Source organism: Gymnogyps californianus, chromosome 1, assembly GCF_018139145.2.
Source record: "Gymnogyps californianus isolate 813 chromosome 1, ASM1813914v2, whole genome shotgun sequence".
Taxonomy (NCBI): Eukaryota; Metazoa; Chordata; class Aves; order Accipitriformes; family Cathartidae; genus Gymnogyps; species Gymnogyps californianus.
This window is the reverse complement of record NC_059471.1, coordinates 135,536,186-135,552,210: the sequence shown is the minus strand read 5'-3', so window position 1 is coordinate 135,552,210 and position 16,025 is coordinate 135,536,186. Positions and strand designations below refer to the sequence as shown.

At 41.7% G+C, this 16,025-nt stretch overlaps 1 protein-coding gene across 1 annotated transcript; it reads right to left on the bottom strand.

The window, feature by feature from the left end:
• Nucleotides 1-6,286: 6,286 nt before the first annotated feature.
• FGF23 (fibroblast growth factor 23) lies at nucleotides 6,287-9,636 on the bottom strand. The gene is made up of 3 exons (XM_050915254.1): nucleotides 9,408-9,636; nucleotides 7,249-7,352; nucleotides 6,287-6,724 (listed from the first exon to the last, which is right to left on the bottom strand). Exons 1-3 carry the CDS (start codon nucleotides 9,628-9,630, stop codon nucleotides 6,287-6,289), a joined length of 765 nt encoding a protein of 254 aa, XP_050771211.1. The 5' UTR covers nucleotides 9,631-9,636.
• Between the last annotated feature and the right edge of the window lie 6,389 nt (nucleotides 9,637-16,025).

Sequence of the window (16,025 nt, the reverse complement as noted above, 5' to 3'; positions counted from 1 at the left end):
GAGACCTACTTTACAGAAGGATTTCAAGCTCAGTAAAACACCAAAAAAATCATAGAAATTGAGGTTAAATTTAGTTAACTTGCCAGTCTTACTACTTCTTGAGTCTTAAAATCAGTTCTTCTCCCTTCTGAAAATATTTGGGCTGTATCTAGGATTGTGCCTTAGCCTCAGCAAATAGACTCCTGGCTTATGCACCAGACGTTCGAATACAGTGAAAAATTGTTGGGGATGAGGATTTGCTCAGAGTTCTGGAATGGGTTTGTGGTCTTATTCATCCTGCTGTCTGCAGTGTGCTTCAGCAAAACTGCACAGCCCTGAACTAAGTTACTAAGCAAAATACTCAGATTTCTGTAAGATATCCAGATCAAGCATTTAACAGAACGCAAAGTAGAATGGGATGCATGGTCGGTTAATGAAGATTTACAGAATTAAAGGAATAAAGATTAAAAGGAAGTGCAAGAGTGCTGGAAGATGTGTGAATCATCAGGCTTTAGGATCTAAAACAGTGTCACAAGGCTCAGAAAAAAACAGGTGCTGCGTTATCGTTATTGGGACCATCCTTTCAGTTGCCTGGTACTGGTCACTGTCAGGAACAGGAGTCTGGACCAGGTGTGACCCTTTGTGTCCTGTCTTCCTCTGTTAGAATGACAGCTCCAGGTAAAAAACTTAAGGGTTCTTTTATTTCTTTGAGTAGCCCAATATGCCTCATAATCTTCATCTCCTGGTAGTGTCTGAGACCCGTGTGTGACTAGCACCCTACTCTTTTTTTCATGCTTCTTTTGCAAGCAGAAATGAATGAAATATGGATTGAAGTATGAATAAAACTTCATTCACCCTTGTGAAAAACATGGGCGTTTGGTGAAAAGGGTGCAGAAATGTTTTCTGTCTTTCAACTTTTTGTCTTTCAACTTCAGCATAAATCCTCCATATGAACCCCTTTCTCTCCTAGCCACGGACTTTCTCTGAACATCTGTGATTTTCTAAAAAGCACAGAATCAGATAAGAAATATAAAAAGAGGGTGAATCCCTGTTAAATCAAGCTAAGGGATGAAGACAAGGGTAGGGGAAGACAGCATGGTGGGTGATGAAAAGAGCCCAGCAACAGCGTGCACAGCAGGCAGGAGAGCAGAACCAGTTGTTGCATGAGCCCGTGTTATGCTCGGCAGGCGTGGCTTGTGCCAGAAGGTACTTAGTGCTTCCCCGTTACGCCTAAAGCACTAACAACCTCTGAGCTTGTGCTGGCAAGTCCACCAACAGCCTAGCCCACGCCACAGGAAAACTCTGGGGCTGATCGGTGTTTCGCAAAAGCCTTTTTGTTCTGGGCTTTGGGGACCTCTACTGCCTGGTACTGTTATCAAACAGGATTACAGGATTATTACTGAAGAGCAGTTTGTAAAATTACACAGTTTGCAATAAGATAAAATCTAGCAAAAGAAAGAATATCCGGGGGCTCTTGAAGTGGCCAGCTCAATCCCCTCTGCCCCTTGTCCTTGCATCTTCCGCAGCTCTGGAAGGAGAGAGCACTGGCCAAAGGCAATGTGAGGGTCTCTGGAGGGAAGGTGGAAGGTTACACCAAGGCATCAAGGTACTGTAATTCCAAAACCCCACCCAGGCAAAAGAAGCAGAGATGAAACACAGATGGGTGATGTCTACCTGGCACTTTGTTCTCAGTCATGAGAAACCCACTCTTTGTGGTTGTTTTGCTCCCCTTACTTTGCAGGCACATGTTACCCGTAAAAAGGCCAATGCACCTGATTCTACTGACTCTCTAATTTGGTTTTATCTGAAAAAATGAAAACTGAAAAATGTCTTTACAAAAAAATGTTTCAGATGTGTACATACATGGACTAGTTTACATGCAGTCCAGCTTTCTACTGGTACTTTGTAGCAATGTGGGCTTACAGACTAGATGATAAAGCTTTCTATATTTAGCAAATAAATAAACAAGGCCCAGTTAAACCTTTTGAGATGTCCTTCAAGAGTCTCCATTCACACTGCTGTTCAGGTGCTGTTCTTTAATGTCACCATTTACAGACACTTCTAGAAAAAGTGTCGCTTCACTTTTCAGTTGCATTTCCCAGAATTTGTTTGGCCTAGAGATGGGGATCAAGTGCTTTTTTTAGGAGGTGTCTGCTTTTAGAAGGACACCGGGAACAGGCAGTCTGGATTTCATTGATTGTCCTTTACCATTATCATCCATGCTGTCACCTTCAGTGCTGTGCTAAGGTACCTTGCAGAAGCTTGGTCTTTTATTTGGGTAACTCCATGGAGAAAACAGTCTCAGAAATTATTTCTAATAACAGCTCATGATCCGTAAAACGACAGTCTTTGGATTGTTCCTCTTTCTCAGCATTTTTTCCTTGCTTTAAGATCCAGTTGCAGTTTCAGTTCACAACAGAGCAAGCTTCCTGGACAAGGAGAGACAACAACTGAACAAACCTTTGTGTTTGTCCTGCTCTTGGAAAGAGAGAGAGGTGGCAGAGATGGTTTCTGGGGCCACGGTTGCTCTGCAGCATGCTTTCTTCTTATTTCACTGTGCACAGCTTACTGTGAATGAGTTTGAACAGTCCCAAGGCAGTACTGAGATTTCAAGTGTGTAGGAGACTAAAAGATACCAGCTGATTTTTTTATGATATCTTGGCATCTATTAAGTTTCTCATATGCTTCAATTCTGTTGCACATTCCTGCCGTGCTTCTTCCCCCATTGATGGACCTAAACTTTAGCAATGGGAGGAGAAAGGGATCTTGGAGAAGACAGGAGAGTTCCCTACCTACCTGACCACCCTCCCCCACTGAAGACCACTGTCCTCGTGCCCACAAAGTGCAACAGTACTGTGGCACCTGGTGGCAATATGACGCTTCTCTTGGCATTGGCACCATAGCAGATGCAAAAGATGCTACTGACTACGACAGAGCTCCATAGGGTATCTGCGGTGAGGGGAAGCACTGTGAGGAGACCCATGGGCACTTGCCATTTTGCAGCTCTCTGCTGCGTCTTGGTGGGCCTGGGCACCATTGCAGGAAAGAACTACGAGGATGGTATCTGCAATTTATTCAGTCTGTGACCTGTCTGCTGCAAAACAGAGCCTTAGCATAGCCCTAGGAATGGAGTTAGAATATTTTGTGTGAGCAGCAATAAGTGAGCAATAATGGTAATTTACCAAGTATCTTTTACCCTAAGATCTTGGAGCCAGGATCACAAATATTTCCTAGCAGGACTGAACTGCTAGATCAGTGGTTTTCCATTGCTTTTGGGTTGCAGAAGAAGTTTCCCAGTAGAGGTGACAATCCCTTCATTGTCAGTCTAGACCTACTAAGACTTTGTTTTTCTCATCATCTTTCACAGAACTTTCATAGTTGTGGTGCATGAAACACCCAGGAAGCTGCAACCTATGAGGCTGAAAATCATGGGGGATAGTGGGACACAAAATTTTTCAGACACAGCTAGTACCAGTTGTTCACTCAAGTCCTTCTGGAATGGGGAGCTTGAACAGATGATGCAGAATCCACCATTTGGAGAGAAGAAAAAGTTTATTGGTACTTTATAAAAGGAAACAGTCTCTATAATAGATTGTTATAAATATTTATAAATATTCTGTGGGACTTAAGACCCACTCCAATAAATAAATAAATATTGCAATATAAATAAGTAATGCTTTCTTATAGCTGGTGATTGCCAGCATCTCCTTTGAAGAATTAATTCTTTTGACATTTCAATACAGTTCTCTATAGTTACAAATATGTTTTTTGATGAAAAATCCACTGTGCATTCACTCTTAGCTTAGAGACTAAAAGTCCCCTGGCTACTGATGGAGTGAGCAACCCTTCTTACTTTGTTCTAATGTGTGAATATAGAGATGGCATAGTGATTTAACCCCACCGACATTTCTCATCAGAATTTGATATGGATCAAGACAGAACTTTTCATGATTCAAATTGTTGTAGGTCCGTTGACTCGGAGTCCTAGAGAGCTCTGTGGAGCTTACAACAATTTATGCAAAATGAAAACTTTGCTTGTGTAATTGCAGTCCAGAGTTCTCAAGGAGAAAAAGCCAAGAAGAATGGTATAGGAATCAAGTAAAATTATTAAACTAGAACATATAAAAAAAATCACACCTCTCCACTGTATAGGCAGCAAGGTAAAAAGTCTTGCTGTATTTTGAATAAGCAAGAAAATACACAACTATCTGCCTGCCCTGCAATTCTCCTAAATCTGTTAGAATCACTCTTTTTTTCTTTTGAAACTAATCAAAACCATGATGAGTTTAGAGGATGAAAAAACAACAAATTATGAGACAGAACTCTTGGCCTAATCCTAATCATTTGGCTTGTCCTGTGCTCCTAAGAACTTATATGAATTAGGAATTACTCCACGCAGGAAAACTATTCTAACAGTAGAATCAGGCCCTCTGACTTTTCTAATGTAACAACTTGGATGTTGTAGATAAAGGGATATCATGTATACATACATATATAGGAGAAAAAAGAGATTATTTTAAATGCTGTCAGCAGGACAGACCCTGCGCTAAATCCAGAACAATTTCAATGTAAGCAAGAAACACAGGGGGCTTTATTTTGATTTTGTTACGCTGCTGTAACTCCAGCGGCTTCAGTGAATTACTTCATGAGACAGAAAAAAGAACAGGACCAGAATCTAGCCTAATATCTTTTGCATTATTGCTATGAGCACACTTGGGACAAATGTACGATTTTCAGACTGTTGTCAGGGTGTTAAATATACTAAATAAACAAAACAGAAGAATCTGCATCTTGACGTGCAGAAAATGCACACACACCAAAATAAAAAGCTCTTCTCAAATATCCACCACACTGGATTTTTGTGCAGCTCATCAGTACCTTGCTATTGATTTCTGCAGAGCACATCAAGAATAACTTTTTCAAAACCACACAGATTTAAGATTACAGGAAGATCAAATTAAAATGAAAAGAAATAAGGGAGAAAAATAGCTAATTATGTACACAATTTTCAGAGTCCTTGTGGAAATGAATATAGCTCCATTAAAACCAATTAAGCTATACTGAATTCTACCAGCTAACAATTTGACACCTAAATTACAAAAAAAGCTCTGCTCTGCAGATATTGCATCTTAACTAAAGGTTTGTAAACTTCAGATGTATATATGGAGATTAGATTCTGATAAGTAAACTTACCCATAACATATACCAATCTACGGAAAAGCTTTTGTCAACATTAGAGATCTCCTGATTAATATTAAAGTAATTTCACTCTTACAAGTATTGGTACCTGCTCAGAACTAAATAGAAACATGGATTAAACTTAGATTCTCCTTTTCTAAATACAAACCTAGTTTTCACTCATTAGATGAGAGTCTTCATGAGCTATTAATAGTTTGATGCCTATAAGGCATAATTTTTTGCATTTTTTTTCCCCTTGTATAGTTCAGCAGTGTGCAAACCATCCTGTTTAACATACTATTGATTATAAGTAATCCTGGTACTTCTCTCTGGGTTGAAAATATGCAAAAGTAATGAATGTCTCTACATTATATTTCCATATTGTGATGCTAGAATTTAGTGAATATGGAAGTGGGATAGCGAAGCACTTGAGAGCCAGTGAGACTCTCCTCTTTTTTTCCCAAACCTCATCTTGGATTCAATAGGTGTTGGAAATGACCCTTTCTACACAAGGCCATTTGATCCTGTCCTGTTCTCCTGTCAGTTACTCCAGTTTTCCATGTGTGCTGCTCCTATGACAGCAGAGTGGTCACTCTTTGACTCATATGGGCGTGAAAAGAGACTGAAGCTCCAACTTAACAGCTAAAAACTTATATAGTAATTTTTATATAATAATATAACACACCATCGGTCTGTTTGTCTGCTGTGCTTGCACAGCCAGGGATGGTGCTAGTAAGAGGATTCCCTGTCTCTGTTGGAATCTCAGATGCTCCAGGTGTCTTCCCAGTTACATCAGTAACGTAACATCGGTTTCTTGTTTCATTCAAGTGAATTCTTTTTTTCACTGATGCATACTTAAGGTGATTCAGACCCTAAAATGTTTGGTTTGTATTATTCTTTTCAAAAATGTATCTTCTTTCCAGTAAAACAGAGCCCCAACTGGAAAATGTCCAACTTGTTTTTTCAGTAAACTGTCATCTGCAAGTACAAAATTTGAAATTAAGGATTTTTCCCCAATGTCTTTCAGATTTCTAATAGCCATTTCGACATTCAGCCTGAACATGCTAGACAGTTCCTTTTGCCTATTATATTTGCCCATGTCTTCAATTTGCAAGTGGCGGGGGCACAGTTATCTTGTAATATAAAAGCGAGGACTTGCATACCTCCTGGCATCCATCATAGCGTGTGGGTCATCTGGGTTGACCACGTCGTTCTGGTTGATTCTCATGGGTTCTCTGGGCATGTGGGAAAAGTCTGCTTGCTGCTGCAACTGAGAGCCGAATGCGGAGATCTTTCTCTGCGGGACCAGGATCTGGTGAGGATCCATTGGATCGATATCTGCACTTCTAGTATTTCTGTGGGGCTGAGGTGTGTTGAATCGAAACAAAGGGATTTCATTTCTCCTGGACAAAAACTGGGAGTATGGTGGTGGATTCATACCAGGGAAGAAAGCTTGTTTAACTCTGCCTAAGCTAATCAGGAAGTTGTGTTTGGGAGACTGGTACACATCATATCCATTTTCCAGCGTCCTGTGGTTGAACACACAATCCTCTTGACTGAAGTAATGCTTAGGGAAAAAAATATGACACCTGTGAGCAGAGGAATTTGGTGAATGGCAAGTGCCGATTAAAGACGGAAAGAGGGATGAGATCGTGCAGCCGGTGTTTTTCTGATCTGCCAGCTCTGTAACTCAGACAACTCAGGCTTAGTCAAATGTAGATCTGAGATGCATACCCATGTTTTCAGTGAAGGTATTACAATGATAACATTGTTTTCTTTCAGAGGGCTGCATTTTTTGAGCTACTCCCAACCCACGGCTCTACACTACAGCAGGAATTCAGATTGCTCCATCACTGGATCTCCTTCTGCCCTCATTTACCCAAGCAGGAACTCAGATGATTTTTGTCAGGTCTACAACTCAATACAATCAAAGAGGAGAGGAAAGTTTAACCTAAGTGGCAGGTCCTCAGCTCGCTTAAATCTGCATCCTCCTACTGTAGCTATACAGATTTGCCCTAGCTGAGGAAATAGGCACCACAGTAGCAGACTGCACCTGCCTTTCAGTCTTGGGTCTTAGTAAAGGTCACTCACCGAACCAAAAATGTTTCCTTTCATGTCCATACATAGGTAGCGTCCACTCTTCACACCTGTGATTATTACTGAGCCAGCACCCTCAGACTTGATCATTAGGGCACCTGTTTAGAAAAACAAAGATGTCAAATCCAGGACCCAGTTCAACACTGCACCATTGCCTTACAGATCCACAGATGCTCTGGCTGCAAGTGTCCTCTGGGGGTCTGAACCAACCTCCCACGTGACCTGGGACTATTGCCCACCCTAGATCAGGTTAGCTGTGGCTTTGTCTGTGTGAGTTTTGGAAAGCTCCCAGGATAGAGATGCCACCACCTCTCCGGGCACCCTGTTCCAGTGCTGCACTAACCTCCCAAAGACAAATTTTTTTCCCTAATATCCCCTCTGAAGTCCCAAACCACAGTCTGGGGACATTGCCCTTAGTTCTGTCATCAGCCACTACCAAGGGCAGTTTGTCTGCCTCATCTTTGTGACTGCCCTGTGGTATTACATTATCCTTAACCTCTTTTTTGCTATACTAAACAAACCCGGCTCCCTCAACCTTTCCTGATACATCATGCTCAAGGCCCCTGCCCATCCTGAAAACCATCTGCCAGACCAGCTCCAGTTTCTCCACATCCATCTTGAACTGGGGTTGCTATAGTGCTCCAAGAGCAGTTTCACCGGTGCCGAGTAAAGTGGGAATAACAACTTTCCTTGATCTGCTGACCACAGTAGGTGGTTTGCCTTCCCCTCAAAGTGAGTGCGCTGTTGACTTATGACTGATTCGGTGCCTGCTGTAGCCCTCACGTCCTACCCAGGAGGGCTGTACACATCCAGCCTGTGCAGCTGCAGGGGGTTATTGCAGCCTTGGTGCGTTTATCTGGTGTCTCAGTGGTACTGTGGTGACGTGGCAGAGATTCAGTCACCCTCCCTTTCATGACCCCTTTCGTTGTCTGATTTCCACCCTTCCTGCTCCACCATTCCAAATACTGGTGTATTTGCTTCATGGCAGATACAGGAAAAACATGATAATTTTGATCTGTCTGTTCTTCTCTAAAATATCACACTGGTTCTTGACCAACATACCTAAAATGAGTTTCATAAAACCTCTAAATATGCAGGAAGAACAACAACAAGACAGTGCAAGCGTTCCTGCAAGTGTTTCATTAGTAATTCCTAAAAAAAAAAAAAAAATAGCAGAACTTGATCCTTTTTTGTCCTTGATTAAATTATAACTTTTAAAAACATCCTTTGCTCCTTACATACTTATGTAAAAACATCATTACATATGCTTACATTTTTAATTGAGTGTATGAAGAAGGCACTATGCAGCAATAATAATAAACATGACTTTATGATGCCTAGCTACTTGTGATTCGAGTACTGCTAAGAGAGAAGTACTTTTGAGATGCTATGAAAGAACCCTAAGTCTTAAAAAAACCCATTTTTCTGCTAAATATAGTGTTTGGACCAGGTATTCAGCAAAGGAAGAAGAATACCTTAGTTTTCCATGAAAATAAACTATGATGAGACAATTTGAGAACCTTTTAGTTACAGTAGGGAATAGTTACCTCTCATGAAGCCCAAAGGCTTAGCACATTTTTAATGACAGTCTGGCCTTTCATAGTTCCCCCTTTTTAATCGACCTTTGCATACCTATATTCTACGCACATTGGAGTTAGTTTTAGTAGTTGTCATCAGCTCTCTACCCCAAAATAAAGATTTTACAGATGCTATCGCTTTTCCACCACTGCTGTGGTGAGTTCCCTCAGTGCAGTTCCTTTGGTAATACTGTCACTGCAATGGGAAGTAGCTATTTGGGGGATGTCATCATCAACCTCTAATAGGAACTTCCACAAGAAGCTGTGGGTAAAATCATGAAGTGAAGGATAATTCAGGTAGTTTTTGCTTGCAGAGTATTACAGGAACCATAGGACTTTACTTCTCTTAGGCGAGGAATGAAATTCCCCATCCACTAGATTTCTTTGGAGTGATTTTATTTATTTGTTAAACAAAAGGAGGATTATAATTATGTATATTTTCCATCCCATAGCTATACTCCTCTGTCTGCCTGCCTAACGAGAGGAGGGGATTTTCTATAGGTAGTGAGAAAGCAAAAGTCTTGTTCTCCCTCCCCTGCTCCCATGAAGACTGAGGGTCCGTAGTGAGCTACTTACTGTAAATGGTTTGGTGAGGAACACCATCAACGTAGCCATCAGCGTTGATTTGGAGATGGAAGCTGTTCCTCTCTGTATCTGTGTAGAGGTGCATCAGGCAATCTCCATTCCCCCAGCTGGGATTCAGCAGTGGAGAGGAGTTGGGAAAGGCGAGGGCAGCCTTCAGGCTACAGAGTACCAGCAGCATGTACCCCAGGCAGCTGTAGGGACTGCTCTGTGGCATGGCTCGCCGTTCCTAGCAGTTGGTCGGTATCTGCAACTTGATATGCCTCTGTGCTTCTTGCTTGCCCTTGGTCGCCTGTGTCTGGAGTGTGAATCCTCAGATAGGTTCCCTTCTTTTCTGCAGAGGCTTATAAAGGGCAGCGAAGTGACATCACACAGGAAAAACTTCTCCACATCCTTGATTTTTGTCAAAGCAACATTTTAAGTGTCCCGAAACCTCAAGGGAAGGATCTCTGGCTAAGGTGCGGGGGGGAAAAATGTAAGGTTTCTAAAGACAGCTCACGAAAGCTAATCATATGTTCAAATGTTATCTACAACCCTGTGACATCTGAAAGCTTCCCACGCCCCTACTGTTAGATCCAGGAAGAGCAATCCACTGCACTTTACTTTTACTGAAGGGAACGACCCTTCAGACCTGAATTATCTTTTTCTTTCAGATATGTTTATTCAGATTCCCACGTCCCCTCAGTTTCCAAACTACATTCTGATTTAGTGGAAACATCAAATACTACTAACATTTTTTGAAAATCTATCAAAAGCTCCTATTAGGTTGTCCTAGGTCTGATTCCCCCTTCATTATGGTGTAAGTATAGCAGTGAGCTTGTTGGGCTGATATTTGTGTCGCTCCATTTAAGCAAAGGAAACTTGATATGAGCATAACCCACTTCAAATAAGCTGTCCCTTTTATTTCTCCTGTTTCATTTTGAGTCACATAAATAATTTAAAGAAGTTGGCCAAACAGCTGAAAATTACCTATAAACCAGTGAAAAGCTGCATATTTGTTCCTGCATTGCACATCTGGCTGGTAGTCTTTTACAGAGCCATATGGGTTAGCGTGGCCAGTAGATCTAGGATCTGAATCAAACCTGAAATCAGTCATATTGGCACATTTTTATTACTTCAGGTACAGCAAGCAAGCTTGGAAGAACTACAAAGGGACATGACCAAGCTGAAAAATAATAAATGGACAGTGATGTTAAAAAGTGTTCCAAGATACAATACCTGCTTTTCAGTTGTCCTGCCAATGTTCTGCATCTTTACAAACAAATTTTCTGATTTAAAAAAATATGGTTCCATTTATTGTATGAAAATGATGTACTAATGGGACACTGTGTATATGGGTAAAACAATGATGATAGGAATAACAGGTTATAAAACTGGACTGTGTTAAAGTTTCTTTCAAAAATTAATACAAAACTGAAAAGAGTACCAAACAATAAATTAGTTGTTTTTTTTTTAAGAAACCTGAGGATTTTAATTGTAGCAGTCTTAGGTTCAGTTACAGTCTCTAGTTGGATGCAGTACGCAAAATTCTTAGTTTCATTAACAAGCTGTGGAGCAGTGCCATCAGCACCAAACATATTACGGATTGATACAACTGTAACCAACTGCAAAAGTTGATCTGATTTTTTTTATTGTTTAAAATTAGCAAAACTCTGCCAAATTCTTCTGTCACACCTGTGTAAATCTAGAGACTTGCGTCAGTGTATATACACCTGTGTAAATGACAGCAATTTTTAGCCAAAGTGTATAAGGGTCATATCTTAAACTGAGTAGACTGACAAAGCTGTCTTCACTGAGAGGCAATCTAAGCTGCAGATGTTTTACTGGTTATAACATCTGAAAAGCTTTACTTTAAAAGCTAGCTTGGAAGGAAAGGAAAGTTATTTTTTCTTCTCTTTTTTAAAGTGATGTATCTATTTATTGTTGAAATTATCTACCAATATTTCTCACTCTGGTATTAAAACAAATGTTTGGGGTTTTTTTTGTTGTTTTTTTTTTTCTTTTGCTTCCTTTCATTAGACTACCATAGAAATGTGGATATGTATACCTCAGAAGCAGTTGCAAAAGTTTCTGCAAGAGGCACTTATAGGATAGTGTGTCTTCTTGGAATTTTTTGTGATTCTTTTGCGAATGCAGTTTTTCTGGTTTGATATTTCATATTCATCATGAAATTTTTCTGTGCTTGCCATTATGCACTGATCTGATCTCTCACCGGTGTCTTAACTGCAGAGAAACAGTTCTCAGATGTTTGAAAAATTATTGAAACCCCATTTAGCACATGCCAGTTGTGAGCAGCCGTTTCATTTTTTTATACGTCAAAGAAGCAAAGACTACTTCCACATGCTTAAATTGTTTGACATTTTCAAAAGTTTCCCATAGGGTCAGCAAAACTCCAGACTTTTCTGAGTTCTGTTTAAGCTTCTGGGCTAAAATGAATTTATTTAAGTCTCTGCTTGCAAGGATGATAACACAAATTTTGCCTTTTCATAGACTTTTTTTTTCTTTTAAACCTATAAATACCCAAAGCATGTGGGTTTTTTAACAGTCCATTTCTTTTTTATTTCAGGCTGATCCATTTATTCCTTCTGTTGGTATGCCACTTACTTACCTTCTACTCATTCAGTTGTTGATGAAGTAACCAGGTGTATGAAAGCTTGGGTACTTCTTCAGCTGTGTCTGTTAGTCTAAAACAGAAGTGATGACAAACTTTCTCCTCATGTATCATTATGCTGTTGCATCAGTAATAACAATATTTCTGCAACTTTTACCACATATGTCGATATTGCTTTTTTAGATCTCTGTATTGTTCTGAGATGTTTGACGAATTGAGACAGCTTTTCTCAGTAAAGAATTAGCTGCAGTCTTACAGATTTTGCTTGTTTCAGAAGAAAGAAAAAAATGCAACTGAATTTGAAGACCGAAAACATTTCAGCAAACTCAGAACTGGTGTTCTTCCTTAACTGCTACCTTAGTCCAGATGGATAACTCAGGTAGTGCTAAGTTTTGTTCAAACATGAAAATAGGTTAGTCCCTCCTATAAGGAGCCTACACGTTTAAGCAGATAGGAGGGAAAGGAGGTGTTATGAAAAGAGCAGTGTGACCACATGTGGAGCCTGAGACATGCTGGTGGGAAAGGGCAGGTCTGACCTATGCCTCAGGACCGAACACAGACATTTCTATGGTCAGGATGGCCACATTGCCACATTTTCCACTTCCTAATCCAGAGATGCTACACAGCCAGTGTCAGGTGCCACAGCGGTGCAGGGCTTTCCTTGGAAGCATCCTGCAAAGGCAGCTGGGAGACAGCCTGGAGGTACCACCCATGGTGGACGTCAGGAACTACTGAGGTAAAGTGAGGAAATTCTCACTTCAGAGCAAGGTTGAAAGGAAAAGATGGATAAGACAGGCCCCAGCTTGCAGGCTGAAATTTATTTGAGAAAATCATTGATGCTCTGCCCCTTAGTGGGTCTCATTCCCCTCCCTCTCTCTGCCATGCCTTCATCCCAGGCCTGCTCCTGCTGCCTCCTTGCTTCAGAGGCAGCACAGGTCTCGCTAAGCAAGTTAGTCTGGGCGCTCAGCTGGGCCCGGCGCCTCAACTGTAACACCTGTGATGCTTCTGCCTTGCTCGTACAGCCGGTGCTAGGAGTGCTAGCCCAGGACACAGCAAATGGGACACGAAACGCTGAATATCTGTAAATGAACATCATAACTTTCCGTGCTGAACGAAGCAAATGTTCAGTGGACAGTTTTGTAATTTATTTAAATGTGATCATTTAACTGCAAATTATACCCAAAACTGTACACAGAAGGAACTGAGTTAGGGTCATGGGAGCAGCCTAGGATCTGATTTTCCCCCATTTTGACTGCTTTGAGTTTCAGCCTTAGGACATTTTTTGATCAAAACTTACCATTTCAAATCTGTAAAACCCTGATCTCAGCAACTGTATGTCATCCCTTGTCACGCTGCTAGCAAAATAACTCCTTTCTTTTATTGCTTATGACTTCAGTCAACTGCAGAGGACTTACAAGGGAAAGGCAAGGTTTTTTACAACAAATTTAAGTTATTACAAGTGATTTGCTCTCAGTTACCTTTTGCAGACCCCTTGAAAGTGCTTTATGCACCATCAAAAATTTACAGGTTAAAAAAAGGAGTTTTCTACTCAGTATAATGGGGGTGCCTTCCAGGATTCTCCTACGAGTAAAAATGCAGGTTCCCTCACAGTGCTGGACTACCTTTCATCATGTAGGAGCACCTGTAGCACTGTTGCTTAATAAAGCATATTGACTTATATTTAAACAGCTGTGTGGCTTGTCCTTTTGCAGAACTCTGTGCTATCTGGGTATCTGGGATGGCCTCAGGAAGCCTCTTGCTCTCTGCTCTTTCAAAGATCACAAGGAAGTTTGGGTTGACAGATTTGAAACTACCTCTGCTTTTAACAATTTTCTTGGCATTGCATCTCTTCAAAGAGGTCAGAGAAATCAGGGGCCCTTCCCTCTGCCTCCCCTTACTTGAAATCACTGTAATAACTGGCTCTGGGACAATCACATCTTCAGCGCTGGAAATACAAGGGTGGAGTGCCTCTCCAGAAGTTATTCTAGGAATAATGACGCACTAAGTCAACGGTATGTACAGTGGATGCTCTGTGTGTATGTGTGTGCATGAGCCTTTGCCACAGACTTTACCCGGTGTTGTTAAACACATCCTGAGTGACCTTATTTGGATGTCCCATTCTTGTCACACTGCCCACGACTAAAGAAAACATCCTGGCTAGGTTCACCTACGTGAAACAAATGAGGTAAGCACAGCCCACTGGGTCTGGGACCGCAGCATGTACTAGCAGTTTCTGCAATGTGCTTGTGAAATATATTGTTTTGGGTCTTCTGTTTTCCCCCCCTCACCCTTTCTCTGTGTAGCAGACATTTTGGAAATCCACTTCCAATTTCAGAAGAGCCAAGCCACCTGCACAGGCAGCTCAGACAGTGATATTGCTAGAGAAGCCTCCTCGATGCCTTTCTCTACAGGATGCGGGATGTATGATCTTCCTGAGAAGTGCCTGTCTTTTCTTCTTGGCACTTTTCTTTCCAGTCAGGCAGAGAACTGGCATAAGCTCTGGTTCAGAAGTCCAAAAGGGGGGGCAGCTTTTTACCAGTGGCTTTAGAGACTGTGAGCCTTCAAAATTTAATGCAACAAAGACAGGCAGAAAGAGAAAGCCCCAATATTTCACTGTATTCTGAGGAGGAGGTAGATAGATAAGAAAACAGACTTCCGCGCCTGTAAATGTCCCAGATGGGCATTTGTGATGCTGTTTGTGTTGTTTTGCTCTAACTGAAATGAAGGGCCTCATTCCTCCTCCAGCTGAAATCCTTGGCAGAGCTCCCAGTCAAAGCAGAACCAGTCCGTAAAAGGTTGTGTTTTCTGAACAGAGAGTGTTTCTGTCATTTTAAAGGGTCTGAATTTTCTTAGGTATTGTGGAATAGAGAACGGTTACAATCTGTGATGAGAGCTGCTGATACCCTCCATTTCCAAAGAGATGCTTCTAGTTTATTGAAATGGAGTCTCCTAGGTTGTGGCACCCATTCCTCTGCGGATGGGAAGCCCCTTTCACATGTGGGAACCTGCTTCTCCTGCAGCTCAGGTCAGCACCTGGATGCAACCAACCCCATAGATCATCTAATATGCTTGGTGGTAGGTAGATGAGAAGATGTCCTTGCCCTAGGGTGAGACAAATGAGAAAAGTTGGTGGGGATCTGAGGGTGGGTCCCAGCATAGGAGTAAGTGGGGGGCAAGTGGTCAAGGTGGGAGGTATAGGTGTGAGGGGATACATCAAGAAAGTGAAGGAAGAGGGCACAAAGACAGACCTCTTTTTATGTTTGTCTGTGGTAGCTGCTGCTCTTTGTATATGAGCATACTCCGAGGTAATCTGCTTGAGCGATGCAGGTGGTTGAATCAAATGCCCTTTCTCAGTGTCTAGTGGTATCAAGTTCTCCTGATAACCTGTGGCTTAGAATACCTGTATGTATTTAAAAACACATAATTTCATCTCTTGGTGTGCAACTTGTAATTTCATCTAAGGTACCATAAGAGTGAAAGAGTTTCAAGTTAATTCTGCTCCTACACACATACTTGTATTGGCTCTCAGGTGTTTTTTCTCCTCAAAACTAGACAGCCCAACTCAGTCCGAGCTCTCACATGGAGATCTCTGCATGCTTTCTCTGAGTGTCCTTTGATTGTTGCTCTTGCTGCTCAGATCCCAGCCTGAACACTTTGATTCGCTTCAGTCCACCCTCTATAAAATAAAATCCATATGCCCAACAGCAAGAACCCGCAGCACTTGTCCATCCCTTGTTTCACTGCACGACCCTTCTTTCTTCCCTGGATACATCTCCATTGTTTCCTATATTCCCTAATGTGGTATAATCAAATGCTCTTTAACCTGTTGGACCTGAGATGAGAAGGACGTTAAACGTGTGCCAGGTGGCTTTTGCCCGGTGGGTTTGCTGCAGGTTGGGGTGAATCTCCTGGGGTGGCAGAGCCAGCAGAGGACACCCATGGCCGGCAGAGCCCTGGCAGACATCCTCAGGGGCAAACAGCAGCCGAACCAGCAGCTGAAG

Excerpts from the sequence above, each read along its gene's own strand:
- FGF23 (XM_050915254.1), bottom strand. The coding sequence starts at position 9,630 with ATGCCACAGAGCAGTCCCTACAGCTGCCTGGGGTACATGCTGCTGGTA. Across the intron at positions 7,353-9,407 it reads TCCTCACCAAACCATTTACA|GTGCCCTAATGATCAAGTCT; the intron begins GTAAGTAGCTCA and ends TTTTCTAAACAG. Across the intron at positions 6,725-7,248 it reads AAGGAAACATTTTTGGTTCG|CATTACTTCAGTCAAGAGGA; the intron begins GTGAGTGACCTT and ends TTTTTCCCTAAG.